At 39.5% G+C, this 22,729-nt stretch overlaps 1 protein-coding gene across 3 annotated transcripts in view; it reads right to left on the bottom strand.

Annotated features, from left to right (window-relative positions):
• The window catches only part of LOC145435547 (uncharacterized), a 58,215-nt gene extending 56,415 nt beyond the window's left edge, over positions 1–1,800 (bottom strand). Inside the window, exons 1-2 of one of the 3 annotated variants that reach the window (XM_080312816.1) lie at positions 553–687; positions 230–482 (exon numbers count right to left, since the gene is read on the bottom strand). In XM_080312816.1, coding sequence (XP_080168942.1) covers positions 236–475 — 240 coding nt within the window. In that variant the 5' untranslated portion in view covers positions 476–482; positions 553–687 and the 3' untranslated portion in view covers positions 230–235. Of the gene's footprint in view, positions 1–229; positions 483–552 lie in introns of all 3 variants that reach the window. The other 2 variants (XM_080312817.1, XM_080312819.1) reach the window with 2 other exon arrangements.
• Positions 1,801–22,729: the final 20,929 nt, after the last annotated feature.

Consider the following 22,729-nt stretch of genomic DNA (forward strand, 5'->3'; position numbering starts at 1 on the left):
AGAATAAATTTCACTTTCTGAGTAAAAACTCTCGGCTGGCCATACAAAGTCCCTTCACGGGTCATCTTTCGAACCATTCAAGCTACGAACTCATGCAGATTTGACATGTTAAGTTTTTTCCGGCACTGTATACTGGGCTTTAATGTTAAGTTACATCAAATAAGTCGTAGCAAATATCTGGAAGCCTACCACTGAAAATGTTTGCACGTGGTTCATATGGTATACTTACTTATTGCTACCATCCAATAATCAACTTTTCGGATTCGTCGTAGTATCCTTTGGATTCGTCTTCATCCATACCATAGTAACCTTTCGATTCGTCGTAGTATCCTTTGGATTCGTCTTCATCCATATCGTAATAGCCACGTTCCTGGTCGTAATGCTTTCTCCTGCGGCGCCTGCTTGCCCTAACAAGATCAGCCTGTAGGACAAGCCCGATTACGACAAGAAATATCAAAGTGGTTCTCATCTGCATGTTGAAGCTGCGAAAAAAAAGATTAGTGTTATCATATCACCCTAACAATCTATGGAATTTGCAGTCTATAGTCCTACTTTGGTATCGTTCCAGTGCTATCGTAGCTCTTGATCGATCTGACGCGGTTGACATATCAAGCTCCTTATATAGATGTCGGATGGAATTGTTTCCTCGCAAAATTGTGGAAAACTGTTTATACCTCATTACAGCAACATCCGGCGTTATCCCGCTATTATTATTTAGTATATTAAACGGGATTATGTCAACAAAAGTATTTCCGATGATCTTCATAGTATATTATTTCTAAATAGTTTCATATTAAACCCTATTACCGAGCGTACATCGATGTTAATGATAACACCGTGTGTAACCCAAGTAAAACCGGCGCAATCAAATTCAAGCGAATTCATCTGTTGTCAGTCAATCATTTTACAGCTCAAGGTAAAGATAGATGCAAGGAATGACTTACAGATAGAAATAGATAGATAACGTCTAACGATATAAGGCAGTGGTCGGGAACCTATAGCTCGCGAGTCATATATGGCTCTTTTGGGTATAAGATATGGCTCATTGACATATTCTTAACTTTGTACTTGATTTTATCGATATTGCAGCAACTTGTTAGTAAATTTTCTTAGCGGCCAGAATAATTTTTCTCGTGGCCAATGTTCCATCTAAGCTGCCGCGCACAGAAAAACGTGTTCCGCGCACATGAAAGCCGAATTGATGACCTTTTTTGTAGTCGTTACGCACTGTTGCCCAAGAGACCACGCAGTGAGTTGGTGAGTGCGCGCAGACTCGTGAAAAATTAGAGGAAACATTGCTCGTTACAGCATAAACATGTATTTGAGAGGTCAAGGTGGTGGCGTATCGATGGTTAAGGGCTCGAACCCCTTTACAAAATCCTCAAATATAAGTGGATGTAGCGCCAGCGACCAATATTCCTCGCGAATTTGATGTACCCGGCATCGTGCGCTGCGTACTCCTGGATTGCATCATACGTTGGTTAACCAAGAGAATAGCAGACATGGGGAAGCCTATATGGCAATCTACTTTTCAAATACACATTGTCTTTCTGATCTAAGCCGAGAAATGAGCTGCCTTGAAAGTGACCTTCCAATTACCAATCCAAATTACAAACAACGCTTCGCTATCTACATCCAAATTGATAAGTAGTTTGCTAGTAATGCCCTTAAATGTGCACGTGTAACGCAACGTTCATGTTACCACCGAATTGAAAAGTCGATCAGTATTTATTTTTGGAATCAATGCTATAGTTATATTACATTTATATCAGTTATTATAAATTATAAGCTATTTACGATGAATTATCCTATCACAGGATGATTAATAGGCTAGCATACAAGTTGTTACAGAGAAAATGTGGTGTGCATGATCAACCCCATGTAGTGAGTTCGAATTAGTACTAACATGACGTCACGAATTTTCAATTGTGACGTAGCAATTAATTGACATGTATGGCTCTTTGGGAGTTAAAATTGAAAATATAGGGCTAACACGGCTCTTCAGACTAAAAAGGTTCCCGACCACTGCTATAAGGCATGGTAAACAGACTAAAAACCACGACTTTTTGAAAGTTGGCCGATTATGAACGGCTTAAATGCAGGCTGGCATGAGAGGCAACGTGATACATATGCACCATGCGTAATCATTAGTGAAGATACGGGGTTCACTATTATCGCTTCGTATAGCGGACACGAATATGAGATGATATATTTATGTTAGCACTTAGCAGAATGCCGCAAACTGCAAGTTTTACTGGGAGTGTTAGGCTACATTGAGTCATATTGACTATATGTATAGTAGGGTTGTTCAGAATTGGTCGACTTTCATAAATTCGTGGTTTTTTAGTCCGTTGCTCTTGCCTTGTGCCTTGAAAACGTATTCTAGCTACTTTTGTCTGTAACTCATCCCTTGCATCTGTGTGTGTACTTGATGAGCTGGAAGAAAATCGCCTGAAAATGGGGGATTCCCGTAAATTTTGAGTGCCGCTATTTTACCTATCCTATACTAAACTGCCATATATGTCAGGGTTTAAGCAGCTGTTGTGGTTTGGGGTGATGCAAAACCTCCCTGTATATATTTTTCTGTGTTCAGGACACCATTTTCATATTGCAGACTTCCTTGGAATACTAAAACTTACCTAAAAACTGGCATCATTTTCAGAGGTGGTCAGTAACGAAGTACTTCTACTTTTTCGAAGTACTCAAGTAGTTTTCCTCTACTTCTGGTACTTACTCAAGTAGATCTGATTTTTGCTACTCCTACTTCTACTTCGTGACATTTTGTGATCTACTTACTTACTTTTCGCTATTTTCAGTTTGTCAAGTAGAAGTAGTTCAATCCTCCAATCAGGAAGATAGCCTGGGAAATTTCGGGGCTATTTTCACGGAGTATCAACATTTAATTTTCATACAGTTGAGTAAAGCCCAAAATTTTCGTCGCGCTTCGCGCGCGGAGTAACCACTATGATTTCACGGAAGTATCGGTGAATATAATTTAGGTAGCGGGTTGTCGTGGTTCCGTTCACACCACATTGTCGCCTTTCGCCCATATCAAATATTTCATCACAGTATATATGGCTCGTCATAATGTTTGAAGCTGCTGTTTAGCAATCTAGTATTTACTTATCATATCGCAATCTAGCATGTCCATGGCGAGTCCTAATCTGGAAAAGTGGACTCTAACTTTTTTTTAGTTTTAGAGCTGTTTTAGCATACCACCTTTGAAACTTTCTAGACTAAAGACATGAAATCCATGTCCCGCTTTTAGAAGTAGTATTAATGTTTCAATTTCAATTCCCAGTATCATATACTTTTGGTTCTAATTAATATCAGTTCTTTTGTCTGGATAACCTATGTTGCAGTATAAAAGCAAGTGTAGTAAGGCCTTTAATTGCCGGAAATAAAGCTACACAATAGGGAATTTTACGGTCTGCCATATTTTTTATCGATGTTTACTAATCGCGCAAAGTGTTTACACCGTATCCTATACAACTTCACCGTATTGCTCCTCGACTAAACTAAGGGCCCTATAATATGGGGGGGGGCGCCATACCATGATATTTTCTAAAACGTGCTGTTCGAGAAAACAGAGGATTTGTATCGCATTTCAATATCAATACTATCATTTTCATCCCATGATGCGGACAAATGCTTATGCTGTCGAAAATTGGATAACTCCTGGTATGCATCAGTATGAATCAAGCTCGGCACCGTTCGCATAACTCAATTTGCACCTTTGACAATCCATGTGAACGAATTAGGACCGTTTTCACAACTACTTACTTATTTGAGTAGATTTAAAGTCAGTCAATTCTACTTCTACTTCAAGTAGTTCTATGTTGCTTGTAGAAGAAGTACTTCTACTCGTACTTGAGTAGAATTTTTCCTCGCTACTTCTACTTCTACTTGAGTAGCTTTCTTGACTACTTTAACCACCTCTGATCATTTTACACGATTCACGATGTAAAAGAATATAACGGTGAAGTGTAAATGCACCATCCAATTGCACAGCGACATTGCAAATATCTTAATATCCAATGAAATGCAAGAACATGACGGGGAAATGGATAACGAAACGAAACAACATAACAAAGAAAGGGATTAATTTGACAAAAAATCCAATACCAATCAGAAATTCTGAAATCTTTGCCGAAGATCATCCACGGCTAGCAAGAGACTTGCTTGTGTTTTCTGTCGACAGGTATGTACATAGCGTGGTCGGTAGTTTTATTATCAAACGCGCTGCTGCATCGTAAGTTGTTGACCGCTATTCGCGAATTCCCTAGCACTCACGAAACGCGCATCACCATGCCATTCTGACACTGGAAGACTCGAGCTGATAGTGTTCCACAGTCATAGCATCAATACGAACTACGATTCTGTCCCAATCAAATACACAATTAAAACATGACATAGGTCTCTGTCCCTGAGTCACAAACGTAGATGATTGATCCGACGAATATTGTGCATGTTGTGCAAATTCGAAATCCCTGCTGTGGGGGGTGTCAGCTGCTTGTGAATAAGATATATATGTGCTGTAGCTGTAACTTCACTTTCGTTAATTCATGCTGCTGCAGGCCGGCTTCCAGTCATGCATGTTCAGTCTTATTCTTGTTGTCTGATTGTAACTATCAACACTTTATCTTTGCCGCCAATCGTTCCTAATCTGGGACCTCCCTAATCATGGTAGGAAGTTATGCCTTATAGTTGTTTATTCGTCTAAAATGAGCATTTTTGCATCAATTGTCGAAATAGCGTCAAGAGTTCATTTCCCATATCCCATAGCTTACGCAGTACAGCTACAAAGTCACTTTGTCATGTTGCAATATATCGTTGGTCTGGGACAGTTGAATCAAACAGATTTTTTGCAGATGATAAAGAAATTTGAAGGCATAGTGTTTTACCATGATCCAGATTAGGAACGATTGGCGTCAAAGATGAAGAATTGTAAGGTAAACTCGGGCAACAAGAAAAAGACTTGACTAGCTAGAGGTGCACCGCAGCAGCAAGTGGCCAGGTAAACATACATAGAACTCTTTTATATCTGCACAAGCAGCTGATTCTCCCCATAGCCGTGATTATGAAGTTGCACAATATTTATCCGATCATCCATCTAAATTTACTACTCTGAAAGCCACCGAAAATCAAATAAACGACAGAAATCTATGCCAGATTTTTGATCGTTGATTCGCTTGAGACGGCTTCTTCGTTCACATTGATGGTATGGTGGTAAAACACCATTGGACGAGCCTTCCAGTTTCAGAATGGCATCGGTATCCGCATTTCATGAGTGCTCGGGAATTCGTAATAATGGTCAAGTAGGTAAAGATCCAGCTAAATGTATGATTAAATTGAATACCGACCACGCTATGTACATATCAGACGACGGAAAACAGCAAGCCTGTCTCTTACAAGCCGTGGAAGATCTTCGACAAAGAGTTCAAAATTTCGAAAAATCAACACATCAATCATATTGGCAGGGGCGGGCAACATACGGCCCGCGGACAGTTTCCCTTCCTATATGAAAATGTGGCCCGCGGGCCCAGTCTGCCAAGATTCCCCACTGCTTGCTTACTGTTAGTGATTGCATGTTATTTTATACGTATGTTCGGAGCGTGCGAGAGTGGGCTTACGCAGTGGTGACTTTTGGGGTGGGTGAGGTGGACGGTCGTCCGATGCCTCCTCGTCGAAGGGCTCCCTATTTGGTCTATGCGCCTTTTCCAAGGATTTTAGGGAATAGACGTGTAAATCCGTATACCAATCAAGAAGATGATTCCGTACAGATGGGTCGATCATCATCAAATCTCCGTATTTGTTAGAAAAGTGCCATATCCCGAAAATCATCACGTCCCTGCATACGGTAGGGTTACTTAATTTTGAAGTAGTCTATCCTTACACACCTGTAATAAATAGATATGGCCTAATCTAGCGCCTGGCTCAAGCCTTGACAGGGCTTATTACTAATGTCAGCCGATAGCTGTCCAGTTTACTGTGGTCTATTTAGCCTGCAGCAGTTGTATCGCTATTCTATTATTTTAACGCTACATGTCATCTTCAACATGAGGACACTAGCTATAGTTAACCGGCCTGCCTCAAAGCCAAAAGGAGGGGTCTTGGGGCTTAGCCCCTAGAAGTTTCGATTACACGCTCATAGGGGGGCCCCGGGAAGTCTCGCCCCCCCCCCCCCCCATCAGTGGTAGGGCCACCACTGGGCTTACTCGTAAGTTCGTCGAAGCGTGAAGACTCGTATTATCGGTATTTACGATGTCTTCAACTCTAATGAATTGATGTCTTGGTGCGTTTGGGGTACCGTGCTTATCGAACGCCTTGAAATCCTAATTAAGGATTGCACCGCGTTTTAATTGATCAGAGAGAAGCGTACATGGCGGCGCCTGTATGACAATGCTGTTCTCGAATCCACATTGTCGTCTTCATTATCGGCGAGAAATGGATTTGAAGTGACATTGCTGTCGTTAAAATACATTTATTAAATACGATTTAGTCCTTGTATCTGTGGATAAATGGGGGGTAAATGGGCAAATAATGTATCGATTCAGCAATCCGGCCCGCCAAGTAGGCCTACTTCATTTTCCGATATCCGGCCCGCAGACTGGAGAAGTTGCCCGCCCCTGATATTGGTATCAGACATGGGGTGATTACTTCACGAATGTAATCGATTGCGATTACGATTACTTGTGAATCCCGCAATTACGATTACGATTACGATTACAGCCAAATTAGGAAGTAGTCGATTACGATTGCGATTACTTTTCAAAAGTAATCACGATTACTCACGATTACATTTGTTTTGCTTCTTAGAACTAATTTCAGGAGAGATATTGGAAGATAATATACATAAGGCTTGCGATGAAAAGGTCTAATGAGATAACAACTTTCTTTATAAATCATACGTCATGTGCTTGTTACGTCATAATGCACCCATTGCCCACCTCTATGCAGGACTATTCGTTGCAACCAACGATTTGCACTCTTGCCAGGTCCGTAACTGCCACATCTCAAACTCCCGAATAGGACCGGGAGCGAGCTCTAAGGGGACTCAAAAGTATTTCGTAAATCAACATATTTTCAATAGAGTTAATTAACTTGAAAATTTTCTTCGAGCTTCGGGATTTATTGTCTCTAAATAGCTTGATTTTGAAATGCATACCTCTCCCCCTCAAAAAAAAAGCATGCATAATTTATAGGAATAGGCATTTCGGTGGAGGTCATTACCCCGCCACGACACACCAAAAGACGTATGCAATTTCGGCCAACATGCAACTCCACAAAGTGTGCTACCAAAGAATGACCTTGGCCAAAACGTTGGGTATGTGCCCATTGTCAGTAGCCGCGCTCTGTGGGCGTGACGAATAGTCCGGCCCTTCCAATCTGAGCCCCAACAATGCAAATGCCACCAGGGGCACTCACAGAGGAATGAAGACATGACAATTTGTGTATGCGTCTCATGAAAGTTTTTCTTTTAGTCTGCTACGTTTGGGCGACTACAGTATCTTTTGATTATATAAGAGACGGGAGGTCACGAATTAACAACATACAATAATGAAATTGTAACAACATACCAGATGCTATAATTATGAATTACTTGTCCCCAGCTCTACCGGTAAATCTGAATGAATAGCAATATAATGCAATTACCAATATTATTGACGAAATTCAGTCATCAACTTGAAAACTGACCACCCTAAGGGGCCCCAATAAACAGGGTTGTAATGATTCAAGTCATGACTCGACTCGAGTCGCGATTGTTTGGTGACTAGACTTGACTCGAGTCATTTTTTGAATTGACTCGACTTGTACTCGAGACATTTTGCATGACTCAAACCAAGTCATATGACTCGAGACTAGAACGGCCGAGACAGACATTCCATGTAACTTCGCAGAATAGTAAAGTTACCACATTATTTGTATTTCGTGTATCAGTCCTTGGAAATGGGGCCGTAAACTGTGAAAACTGATGAGAATTACTATATTATGAATACAAGCCATTCTATATCACTCGAGTAGCGTTGAAAAAAGTGGGTTGAACCAGATTGATCAGAAAACTGATCTGTGAACATAACGACTTAGACTCGTACTCGAGTCAAAAAATATGACTCGGACTCGACCCTATACTAGCTGACTTGGACTCGGACTTGACTCGGGGGTGGATTGAAAATGAATCGACTGGACTCGAGTCAAAACTATAAAAGTGAGATTGACTTGTGACTCGGAACATTGTAACTGGGTTACAACCTTACCAATAACAACGCTTGGAGTGGGGAACGAATTGCTGTTTTGGCCCTGATTGTACCTACAACTCACGCTAACATGGTGTACAAGCGGATGGCTATGGCGACAGGTATAAATGTCGAGTGAAGAATTGTGAAATATCGTAGTAGTCATATGAGAATAAGATAAAGTGTACTTAAAATTCTACCTTTCACTTAATACAGATACTGCAAGCTGCCGTTATGCAGTTACGAGAAACGGCAAAGAACGGCTCGGTTATGATATATAAACGAAGCTGTTGATTTAAACCATCGTAATGTTTTATTTGACGAGTACAAAACTTAAAATCTTTGTCCGGTGTGCGTACAATACATACGTATACTACATAGATAGGCCTACTGCTCGCCAAGCAGCAACGGTCAAACTGCGTTTAAGTATAAGCATAACCAAACATCAATACATAAGCTACTATTTGAAACTAGGCAGAGTGGTGATTATTATCTTGCTGCGAGGTCGTGGCGTCTGGAGTGTATTGATAACCTGATATACAGCATGGCTTACACTGTTCTAACAATCACACAACAATGTACATCGAAGGACGAGCAAAGCTAATACTTCTGACGTAATAATGAGCAGTGGCGTTTGAAAATCAACCGCCTGCGTTATCAATAACCTGGTATAATATCTCTTCCTTGTTCACGAATGTTCGGTTATGTCATATTCATTGTACAAATAACAAGTAATCGTTCTTTCACAAAGAAATCGATTAGATATGTGAAGTAGTCGATTACGATTATGATTACTTGAAAATGCTGTAATCGTCGTAATCGATTACAATTACTAATCTCGATTATCCCATGTCTGATTGGTATTGGATTTTTGTCAAATTAATCCATTTCTTTGTTATGATGTTTCGCTTCGTTATCCATCTCCCCGTTATGTTCTTACGTTTCATCGAATAATAAGATAATTACAATGTCGCTGGGCGATTGGATTGTGCATTTACAGTTGTATTCTTTTGCATGGTGAATTATGCATGATGATACACAGTTTTAGGTAAGTTTGAGCATTTCCAAGGCAGTGTGCAACATGAAAATGGTGTCCTGGACTCGGAAAAATATCTAGAGTGAGGTTTTCCATCACCCCAAACCACAACTGCTGCTTAAAACCTGACATATATGGCATTTTAGTATGCTAAGTAAAGTCGAAGCACTCAAATTATAGGGGAATCCACCATTTTCAGCCGATATTCTTCCAGCTCAACTTGCACACAGATGCAAAGGCTGAGTTACAGAAAAAAGTAGCTAGAAGATGTTTTCAAGGCATAAGGCATTGGAAACGGACTGAAAACCATGAATTTTTGAAAGTCGGTCGAATCTGAACAACGCTAATGTATAGCCTACTAATGAGTCCGAGAGATCTTTCACCTTCACATTTCAGGATTTATAGACCTTGGTAATATGTTTGGGAAAATTTAATTTTTGTGTTGGAAGGGTAGAGGGCTCCTTTCTCTCCCTTTGCTACGCTACTGTGTAGCGATTATGCAATTCAATTCAAGTTACTCCTAAAAAATTTATCACTTCAATACACCACAAGACTGAGATACAATGTGTGGTGTCGAAACGACTTGGAGTAAACTTCAAAATCAGACACCCACTAGACATGCTACCTGAAAAGTAAGGATTAGTCGCATTCAGTTTCTGAGTTTTCCGGCGTAGGCTTGTGTCTATCTGAGATATTTTGTTTGGTGTTGTATGTCGTCGGCATGAATTGGATTGCAGCACTGTAGCGCATGTACTGCGACAAGCCTATGATTACTGTTTTGAAAGGGATTCTCAAATTATTTTCAACACCTATGCCTCCTTTATACTATAGAGACATACAGTATTTGTGAATGTGACTTTGGGTGGTGCATAACGCAACGTCAGCAAACTTAGTGATTCTGTCCAATAATTCAATTGCATACGTTAGACCAGTGGTTCTTAACTGGTGGTCCACAGACCACCAGGGGTTTGGTGAGCCAGTCTTAGGCAATGTTCCCTCTAATTTTCAAACGAGTCTCCGCGGTCTCATTAACTCACTGCGCGGTCCTTCAAACAAGAGTGCGTAGACACAGCTAGACACCCGATTTACCCGCAATTTTCTCAGTAATGTGTGGTGTTGACTATGAAAAAGGTCATCACTCCGGCACGACTCAGGACTTATCCTCGTTTTCACGATAATTTCTGGTGCTGACTAAAAAGGTCGTCACTCTGACTCGACTCCCGATTTCCCGGAATTTTGCGAAACTCTGACGTTTGCTGCGACATATTCGAGTGTTTTGAACGGGTTTTATTACATTTTCTACAAAACGTTGTCGTGTCGGTTCGTCTGATAATTATTTTCGAAGCACAGGTGGATTTTCTTGTGTGCGGCACTAATTTTTCTGTGTGCGCACTATGGCGGAGCGGATCGAGAAATTATCTGGTCCTACTCCGATCCTGTTTTTTAAATATCTGGTCCGACTCCGGTCCAACTCCTAGGCCAGATTCTATAAATGACCGTTATCTCGTCTGAAAAACGTCGACAACAATGATCAACAAAATGAAATGTTTTTTGGCAGAACATCAGAGAGCCGTTTCTGGGGTTTTCGAGGTTGTTGATTACGAATATAAGATTAGTTTTGCCAGATTGGCTCTTGTTCGGAAAATACTTATACCCCTGAAAAAAGCCCCAAATTACTGTATTTACCCTTGAATATTCCACTTGCTCGGAAGAAAATCGTAGCTAATTTTATACTGCGCATAAATAGATAATTAACTATAAAGAGCCCTGATGTAGTTCTCAGTCATTATGTCAATATTAACGTGACCTGATGCGAAATATTGGTTGTACTTTTGCACAATCACACGTTATCAGTGTGACGTCACATTGACATACATTGTGTCCATACCTCATTGTATACCCCGCTAGTCGGCGCTAAAGAGTGTCCGGAATTTGAGACACAAAAAATGGTAACCCGATACTATGTCCTGTCTAAAATCAAGAAGCAAGGTCACTTCCTGACTACGTCCCACTCCCCAGATATCGAACGAATTTGAAAATCAACATAAAATATAGTTATTATCGTACCACACTCATTTGTCGCGTAGGTCTTCACTCTGCTGTTGACTCTATGCTTGAAACCCTGAAAACGGCTGAATATTGGTCGGCAGTATAAACTTACGTTAGGTAGAATTATTTTTCAATTAAGCGCAATGACAAAATCAATACATGTCGTAAATTAACAAGATTGTGATAGGTACTGGTTAGGGGTGGGCAATGGACATATGTCTAATGGATTGAAAAAAGCAATCTTTACCCCCACAGTTAAGAAAAATTTAGTTAAACTGAACAAAAGGAAGGAACTATAAATTGCGATTTGGGTTTTACCAGCAGTATAAAGAAGAAGTTATTACGTTCTTATAAAATATCAAACCCAATATAATGATGAGGATGATGACATATACAACAGCTTCATATGTCTTATTGTTCATTGTAATATATGCAGAATAACTTTTTATTTATGGTTTAGGTGTGTTGCGGGGGGGGGGGGGGGTGTCGGGGACGCTGGTACTTCATTCGTTGTCCAGAGGAGCGGTAGCTCAAAAAATTTGGGAAAAACTGCTATAGAACGTAGAATGGATGGTAAAAAGAACCTCCCGACATGCTAGCTTCCCTGCCCTGACCTATTTACGCACACCCTATCATGACTGAGAACACAACAACACATTCACGATATAAGCCACTACAGATTACCTGGATTATCACAAGATTATGTTGGTTTTATAAAATTCAGCCCATTCAAAACAAAGCATTGAAACACAAAATTAGGGGGATAATGTCACTGCGGTGAGTAACTGCAATTATATTCGAGTGTAGAGGCTGAAAGTACACAAAATATATCAATGACTATTACAAAAATGCAACTTCCAATGAAAATTTAGATACATATTTGAAAGGGTACATTAATGCCAGAGGTGATCAGGAACGAAGTACTTCTACTTTTTTGAAGTACTCAACCAGTTTTGCTCTACTTCCGGTACTTACTGAAGTAGATCTTGTTTTCGCTACTTCTACTGCGTAATATTTTGTGAATTAGCCTACTTACTTACTTTGCGCTATTTTCAGTTCGTCAAGTAGAAGTAGTTTAATCCCCTATAAGAAAGATAGCCAAAGGAATGTCGGGGCTGTTTTCACGTAGTAACAACATTTAATTTTCATAAAAGTCATGTAATACCCAGAATTTTCCTTTCGCTTCGCGCACAGTAGATATGGAGTGGCAAATATGTTTTACCGAAAGTATCGCTGAATATAATTTAGATACCGGGTTGCGTGGTTCCGTTCACACCGCATTGTCGCCTGTACCAAATATTTCATCACAGAAGGTATGGCCCTCATAACGTTTGAAATTATACTGTTTCGCAATCTAGCAATTACCCATTATACCTAGCAGCCCATGACGTGTCCTAATCCGGAAAAGTGGATTTTGACTTTTTTCAACGTTAGAGCTGTTTTAGCAGACCACCGTTGAAACTTTCTGGACAAAAGATATCAAATATATTTTCGGCTTTTTAGAAGTAGTATTTGTGTTTTTCTTTCAATTACGAGTATTGTACGTTGAGTTCTAATTATAGTTTCAGTTCTTATGTTTAGAGAACACACATGTTGAAGTATCAAAGCAAGTGTAGTAAAGCCTTATATTTTCCGAAAATGAAGCTATACACTATATGTCATTTGTACGGTCTGCCATATTTTTAATTACCGTATACTAATCGCGCAATGTGTTAAAGCCGTATCCGACACAACTTCTCCGTATTGGTCTTCTACTGAACTAGGGACCTAATAATATGGGGGCGGGCGTCATGCCATGATATTCTCTAGATGGGGTGTTCGAGTAAATAAAGGATTAGTATCGCATTTCCATATCAATACTATCATTTACATGCCATGATCTGGACGGATGCTCAGTCTGTCAAAAATTGACACCTCCTGGGATGCATCAATATGAATCAAGATCTCTGCACCTTCCGCATAGCTCCATTTGCAGCTTTTTACAGTCCATGCGAACGAATTACAAACGTTTTCACAACTACTTACTTACTGGAGTAGATTCATAGTCAGTCAATTCTACTTCAAGCAGTTTTAGGTTGCTTATGTAAGAAGTACTTCTATTCGTACTTGAGTAGATTCTGTCGTCGCTACTTCTTATTCTACTTGAGTAGCTTTCTTGGCTACTTTGACCTTCTCTGATTAATGCCTATTCAATAGCTCAAACTGCAAGCACTTGATTTTCTTGGAATTGTTATGCAAATGAATTTTAAAAGTATAAAAGTAACTCTTGATACAAGCGGATTGCCTGTATTTAGTGACAGGAAGGGTCATGCTTTTAGTATACCGTCTGTTGCAAAGTTGTTTGGTTGGAGAGGCACTTAGCCTGGGAAGTGCCATGCAGAGCAATATTTGGTACGAAACATTGAAGATGATTGTATGACACAGTAGCACAAACAGACTGTTAGAATTGGCCGTCTTAGAAGAAGCAAGATAACCAGCAAACAATGAAATGAGGACTACAAATATAATCGAATAGAATTATCACTGCAATGGGTTACTAAAGTTGGATTCAAATAGAAGAGTACATAAAGATATCAGTGGGCAAAATATAATCAGCAATGAAAAAATATATACATATTTGTACAGCACATTTAAATATGCCTATTTAATTGATTCAACATATCAAAATTGCATTCCTGTGTAGGAGTTCATGAAATATAGCGCTGAAGATAGCAAAAATATATCTTTAGCCTTCAATTGAAAATTGATGCATATGCGGTAAAGCACATCAAAATATCAAAATATCAAAATAATTTGACGGATGGTCACCACGTCAATTTAGTGACAAAGTTTCAAGTGTGAGTATACTGCTTATTCCACAATTTCTTGGGCTGGAGAGAGCTCAACCAGCTTGCCTTTCAGGCGTTTGACCGAGCAATATTGGGTATTAGGAGAAAAACGTTGGGGTTGCTTCTGCGGCTTCTTGGACAAAGTAACGAAAAATAAATCATTAGAAATGACAGTGTAATGAACCACACGACTCGTGTGACATGAGTCGTCCCTTATATGTCAGATTTTTATTGATTGTTTCGACCGATGGATCTTCGCAAACCGCAAAAACAGTCACTGACAAACAAATCCAAACCCCAGCTTCATCATCTTGAATCCAATACACTCTTGTTAGCACTATTGGCAATTGCCTGGTTTTCAAGGGCAAGATGTGTGGTGTGATTATATTTCCAATTGTCAACAGCCTGAAAAAGTGAAAAACAATGATGCAAAAGATATGACTATTTACAATTTAAAACTACAACATCGAAATTAATGCAGACGGAGCTCATGAATCAGTAAAAGTGTGATAAATAAAAGAATGATTATATTTCAACTACAAATACAAACTTCAACTCATATAGTGGGTAGGGCTGGGCAAAATCGAGTATCTGAGTGATTCGATTCTGAATCACATAACATGCTTCGTGTCGAGTCGAGTAATCGAGTATCACTCATTATGACGTCATAGCAGAATGCAATACGCCGAAGTTCAAATATGTACCGTTTATGCCACCGCAAAGAATATAATGTCTGTTATCCATCACATAAAAGATACTTTGGTATTTATTCGACCATAACGATTTCATTCCACTTGATGACAATGGTGTGGGATAATCATGACTTCGGAAATGTGCTACGTCCAGTAACCTTCGTAGCTTTGTACTCTACGTCTCGTTTGCTACGATACCTCCAATCAAGGTTTGATGGTTTCAACAGTGAAAATTAGTATCGTAACTATAATTCTTGTTGATAAATTAACTTTCAGCGGCGAGGAGCGTATAATTTCAGTACTCGAAAAAATCGTATTTTAGTACTCGACTCGAATCATGAAAATTAATACTCGATTCAGATTCGGGTACTCGAATCATTGTGCCCAGTCCTAATAGTGGGTATTACATACACCGCAAATCATTTACGTTGGCCGAGTCACAATGGATGAATTATGAAACATAATTTGCCTGAAATATACATTACCTTGAGAGATTGTCAAAAGTTACAAAACTGCCAAGTAAGCCGTACCAATTTTAAACAAAATCCATGAAAACTACAACTAGTGCTTGGCTTCTTCACGATACTGCATTGGACTTCCTAATAATCCTGTCGTTCTAGGAATCATATCGTTCGCATGAATATTATTCAGATTGCTTAGTTTGTCTATTATCTTGCTGCGATAGCGGTATCGTATATACAGCAGAGGTGAGCATGGATTAGGATTTGCAAAAACCAGATTTGTGAAATTTTGTCAGATTTGGATTGGATTAGGATTTGAGATTTTTTTGTAATGGATTCGGATTAGGATTGGAATAACCGATTTTCGGGGAGATTGATGTCCTGAGGCGAATAGCAAAGAGGTTTTATGTCCTACCAAAATTACTTCATGTACTTTGGCACTCCTTATACGTTTTATTTCTTTTTACATAATTATAGGCATAAGATGTGAGCTTTTTACGAGGAATTCCAAGTTTATATCGGATTAGGATCAGGATTAGGATTAGAATATACAAAATGTCTGGATTAGGACTAGGATTAGGATTTGAAGCTTCGGATTCGGCTTGGATTAGGACATAGGAATTTCAAATTCGTTCATCTCTGATATACAGGGGTTCTCAAATACTTCTGCTCATGAAACCCCAAAAATCTGCTTTGAGGTCTTGCAATGCAACCCAATAAATTTCTATCATGACATACCAAGTTGGCAATAACAACAGGTGAACACTGAACATTAATCGTAATTTCATGGCATTCATTTTAACATTCTTACATTCTCTTGACTACTGTATTCTTACAAAAATAATTTCCATTTTTGATAGTATACTGATTAGATTTTGCTCGAATGCCTGAACTCAAATTCTACGTTATACTAGGCTACCCCTACGTTGTCAGGTTGGAATGTCCAATTAAATTTTCTCCCATGAAGGCTGCACTCATGAATGGAAATGTCTATACGTCTGGTACAGGACGGATAATTTCTCTGACTATCGTCCGGCACTGCCATATAAATATTAGTACGGTATCCATGAGTAAGATAACCATATACAGGTATCAGATACCATTTCTAACGACAAATAAGTTGGCTCTGACAACAAACTTACTCTACGTTTGATTTCTTACTCCACAGATCAGTAACCACAAACCAGGGATGCGAATGAATAACAGTAAATCGAGGTCAAAAGCGTCACATTGCCACCAACACATAGTAGGGGAGATGTGGTACCGATGGATCACTGGGACCGAAATGATAATTCCATGATAATTCCATGATTACATTCCGTGAATTTGTCTTGAATTACATGCTGACAGAACATGCAAAAAAATCGACCTGCGTGAGTTATGGGGTCTGTGACGAATGATTTACGTTTTAGGGGGTGTAAAGTAATTTGGATCGACATTTGCATTTTCCTATATCACCTTTCAGACTAACATACCCGCCATAATTTTTGATGTGAAGTATAGGGCATGTATCAGGGTATATAATGGCACATATTTTTTGAATCAATACCATCCTCGATTGGACTATTTTCAAGTCAATTACAATATTTATGGGGTGGGGACCTATGGTACTAAAGCCAAATCAAGCAAAATAGATAGACCTACTAATCACTTAACAACAGAAACTCGCCTACATATATATAGGCTGTAAATCATGGTTACCTGTGGTGTTTTATCGCTATTACGAGGTATTTGAAAGTCAAAATGTCGATTTGCGGGTAATATGTATGTGGCATTACTTTCGTAAGCTTAGGCGTAAATCAAAACATGATTTTATGCCAACATTTCAGTTGATATAATCTATTTTATTCTTGAAGGTCGCGACGAAACATTCTTCATTGGCTTGCTGTAGCTTAGCTTATAGTACACAACAAAACAAGTTAACAAATTTGAGTTTTTGAGCGTATGTCTCATAGGTTCCATGGTCGTGTGCCTTTGGACTCACCGGGTGGGGACCGATGACACGTTCGAGCAACAAACTTTAAACGCCTATAAATATTTTTCGAACAGGCGGATATGCAAGTAAATGTCCGCGATAGGTGGAGCTTGAGTCGAAGTGTTGAGACAGCAAAAGATCTGCTATTCTCGGCTGAAGATTTGAAGCCCAGAGATCATTTTGTAATTTTTGATCCATCGGTACCACATCTCCCCTACTGGACGTTTAGATTAGAAATTGCTCATCTCGTAACATACAAATAGCTTCTTCTTCTATAAGTTGCGGAGTGCTATTTTGATGGATTGCGCATTCTCACCTTAGGCGGCGATGTAACAGTACTCCAGTGATTCTACATATTATTTGGTTCTCAGGCCCAACATCTTTGAACGATGATCCGAAAATATCTCGGGATTTTGAATTGCAAGCACCATATTATTTATATGAATGACTTATCACGACTTCACTGGTTCTCGACAACTTTTATCGAAAGATGGATGGATATTTATATTACATTTATAAAAACAATCGAACAGTTAGTACCGTATTTCAGGATCCCTAGGACAGAACTGTAACAAAACATGTCATTTTCGCTAAAATGTGGATATCCGACCACATAGTTTTGAGCCTATTAAAATGAATTTTGTGCACATGACATGACTATCCCTACAAAGCATGAAAATATAGTCTCAAGCTACTGAAGTCTCACAAAACTACGTAATGCTGATTTAGCAAATAATTCGAAGAGACCGCATTAGTCTCAACATCCCTATTTGGGGTTCTGGGTATGAGGCAGTTGCAAGTCTTGCCTAAAAGTTCTTGCTTGACATCCACAGGTTATAAATGAAACATTAGTACTTAGTTTGAGATTGAGTTTTAGATCATTATAATCAGGGGTGTAGTCAGCCGAAGAAAAACCGTGTGTTTTTTTTAAGGAGAATACTTAAAAAAAATTCTGTTCCGAGTTCTAACCATTTCATCAGGTTAATTATATGCACAAATGCAGATTTTACACTCGGTCAGAAAATCTTTCATGCTTTTGTGACTTCATCATTCGCACGTATAAAACCAAGTTGTACGTAGAATTTAATTACAAAACCACAACATGTAAGCTAAGATAACAGCAAAAAGAGAGCCAGCAAAGTATCTTGACCCTAATTACCAAAGCGAGGTTGTCATCAAGTATGAGCGTGTAGATTATATTACTGTACAGAGGAGATATCTCCATTCAGCGCACAAATACGAACAGTGAGGACGTGCAAACGAATTATAGCATGTTGCTTATTGTATCGCTTGTTCAGTCTGTTTTGGACATGATCTGGATCTGGACAATCAGCCGATTCGCTAGAGGCCAGAGACACGAAAATACTAGAAATCTGGAAACCCACACAACAATCGAACTAAATCATCGCAAATTGGATCACTACATGATAGATTCAACACCAGACATTTGATTAGTGCAGTGTTTCTTAACCTTTTTCATATCGTTACCCCCAAGAAGAAAATGACGGGATGCAATTACCCCTTTTCAGAAAAATGTCAAATATGACGTCATAATGTACACTGACATCTACACTGTTAAGAATATCAAGTCCATGCCAATACTGATGCTGTTTTCGTGTTATCCAGTGGTTAAATCTAGACCAAGGGGAGGATAATAATAGACAGCATCTCTCATGTAATTGTCAATCGCAAACTCATTTTGTTTTGATATATATACCATTGCAGAAAATCCTACTTCACAGCAATAAGTTGAAGGAAATTCAATCAGAAGGTTCAATGCCATTATGACAAAATGGTTATTGATTTTTGAAGGCGAACCCAAAATTTCCCGAAATCTTCTCCTCGTTTCTTCGAAGGCTTTTTGATGATTTCAGACTTAATTTTACCGACTAGACTAGACCACCACTACACTTTTCAATACTAAAAACTATATTTCTACGATATTGTTACTGCTAAACTTAGACGCCCTTGTTCTTTTTCAATTTGTCAGCATGCGCGACAATATTTGATCCGCACTACTGGAAAATAAATTGGACTTTACTAAACTACATTCGGCCCTGTTATTCATAATCACTAATGGTTACTATAATATCACAGCAGGTATGGTGTGTAAAGTGAAACGAAATATATACAAGCTCGCAAAAACATATGTTAGCCTACATTCATTTTGACGTTTGAAAATACTTCAGTGAAGCGTTTATAAGTATAAAGATTTGAATTACCCCCCAGTAATTGGTAAATTACCCCTTTGGGGGTAATTACCCCCAGGTTAAGAACCACTGGAATAGTGCAATCAGTTTTGGTACCAACGGATCTGCTGTCTCCAACGATACAAGCCTAGGTCGCGTGCCTGTCGCAATTCTTGTACTGTGAAAACACTCAACGAGCATTTAATCACGAATGAGCAATTATACTAAGACATACCAGAGAGCTAGATTTCAGATTCGAAAGGAGGGATATTTGAGCGTGCGGGAACAGGGTATATTGAACAGAAGGACACCTTTGTCTACGCCACTGATTATAATTTCAAAGTCAATCCAGTTAAAAATTCAAGACATACTGAGGGAATACTACGAAAGTACATAAATCCACTTTCGCGATCGTCTCAGCGTTATGTTGTAACAGTCTGGTCTGCCAAGTGGAAAGTCGATCGGCTCAGCATCGGATGAACTTCGAACTGCAATTTGTATATCATGTCTTGATAGCCATAAGTCTCGGAAGTATTACAAATATTTGGCTATACCTGCTTTCTCTGGTGCGGTCTTTTTGTATTCCACTTTCGAGTCAAGAAGTCTACCAATTTTGCCGGCTCTTGATACGCATCTGCTCGCTCTTCCGAAAAAATCAGTGCTGCTGTTTCCGGAATCGAAAGCAGTACGGTACATCTGCTATGTCATATCATCTCCTAAATGTTATGATACAAGACTGACTTATATAAGCATAATTTTCTCAACTTACCTGGATAACTGCAGACGATCATGCACTTCGGCAACGCATAGCCCGACACTGCAGTTACATTTCTTCACTGACGACCGTAATAATAAACTAAGTACCTTGAGGCTCAGTGACTGTCCCTGATAACATGCAACATTAAGATGTTAAAAATAGCTGAAAATACTGGTATTATTATTACAGCCTTCGAAACAGGCGAAACAAAATAGACGCAATTTCGAAACTGTTCGAAGTAAGTCAAACAGCTCTCAGCGTCATAAACTACAAAGTGTTCCTTCAAAATAGCATATTACCCGCTAAAATATGTACCGTACATCTAGTTTTACCCACATCCCGGTCTAGTTGCGACTCCAGCTTCCAGCATCATACACAACACAAGACCTGCAACTGATGTAAGAAAGATAGCGTAATGGTAGCGTAATGATCGGTAGGTCGTGGGTTCGATCCCCGGCCGGGTCAGACCAATGACCTAATTAGTAACACTGGTATTCATGACTTCCCTGCTTGGCGCTCATGCATTACTAGGACAGCATGGAGGGGTGGTGCAAGATTTAGAATGCCGTAATGTGCATCGGCATATGCACAATCACACATCATGCTCTTATGGTATGCATATGCACAGATCGTGTGTACCATGGGTCTTTGTATATGTCGCAAAAACATCAAGGACAAAAATAAAGTACGTCCTTTCCTCTCCTTTCCTTTCATGCCAACTGCTCGTCTGCTACGAGTGCTACCTGGCGAATGACGCGGCTTCAAGTTTCTAGAAAAGTGTGCAAGTCACGCACGAACAATCACGTTGGGGCTCATCTTTTCGACTTATTTAGTATCAGTGACGCGGAATAAAACTAGGATCCATGCTCACTGCTCAGCCAGCGAAACGGGCGGTACTAACGAGACAGTAAATGTAGGATGACCGTATATCAGAAAATGAACATTTCGACCGATTAACACGAATTTACACTGATTACAGCAGCATATCAAAACGCAACGTTATCTACAGGATCCAAAGAACTTACCACATCAAAATGAATAACACCAAACTGGAATTCATCCTGAATAAATGGATCCTCAACATTATCCTTTCTACGTATTTTAAACAAACCTCTGACACTTAAAAATCTAAACCGTAAAAGAACACTTCGAAACCATTCCGAAGGATTCTTTTACGGTTCAGTGTTTGCTGGGCGTAGCTCTTGATCGATGTGGAGTGTTTAACATCTGAAGCCCTTTACACAGTTTTCAGAATGGGAAGATTTCCATCTAAAATTATGCCTGTACTTCACGACGGCTTCATCCGGCATAAGCTTGCTATTCATATTTAATAACTTATAAGGCTACATCATGCCAACAAAACAATTTCCATTGATTATCATGTCATACGGTTAGTTTTACCTATTAATTGAAGGAAACCCTCCATCCGAACGTAGCCGATATTGATCTTGATATGATCGGATGTTGATAACCTATTAGTGAATAAAAGAATGATTAGAAACGAACCGTATGCTATTGATATTTCAGTGACAGCTGCTATATCATCACCGGATATATCATTTTTCTACTTGAACTTAAATATGACAGTTTCATATTCAAACCCTCGATGTTATGCATACAGTCTAAATTGAAATAATCATGGTTGTTGAGTGGTATTGCTAGACAAGAGGAAGTTTCAACAATATATATCCGTGTGCTATATTTCAGTGTACATTCGTGCATATACGGTGCATTTACTCACTAGGTTTGACATTATGACATGATGCTTTCGTGACGATGTTCGGCTATGATTGATCACTGCATTCTAAGGAAGATGTTCTTAATGTTTTGACGAACAAACCCTTCTTAAAGATCTACACGATTTGCTTTAGAACAGTGGTTCCTAACCTTTTTCGACCCATCTCCCCCTTTTCAAGCTCAACACCGATCATCGCCCCCCGAATTTTGAGTACCGAAAATTGGGCATACAAACTGTAATCACCGGCCGGTTGACTAAAAAAAAGGTCAACTTTACGGCTCGAAGCCTAATTTGACACTTTTGTAGGCTAACTAAGTTTCCGTGGGCTGACTAAAAAAAAAGGTCACCTGTTTTGACGCGTCATCGCCCCCCTATCGCTCCTTGTCTATTTTAGTCCCCCGTCGCCCCCTTCATCCATTTTCGCCTCCCTACCGCCCCCTTCGTCATTTTCGCCCCCCTAGACCGCCAAATCGCCCACGTTGGGAACCACTGCTTTAGAAGAAATGTGTTAAAATAACTTTGTAATGTGAACAAGAAAGACGAACACGAACACACACAGGAGCATAATGTAGAGTCCTTTGTTCAAATAAAAAGGATGTATTTAGTCCACCAAGACACTCTACTCACAACAAGACACACCCGCACAGCCTATAAACAGCGGAATGACAATCTGATGAGTACAAGAAACCACGTGCTGAGATCATGAACTCAGATATCATAAAGAACAAGGTTTACAGCAGCATCACAGATACTGCTTCATCGGGCAT

The sequence above is a fragment of the Botryllus schlosseri genome, chromosome 3 (genome assembly GCF_051294905.1).
Source record: "Botryllus schlosseri isolate E-star chromosome 3, Bs_hap1, whole genome shotgun sequence".
In the NCBI taxonomy this organism is placed as follows: Eukaryota; Metazoa; Chordata; class Ascidiacea; order Stolidobranchia; family Styelidae; genus Botryllus; species Botryllus schlosseri.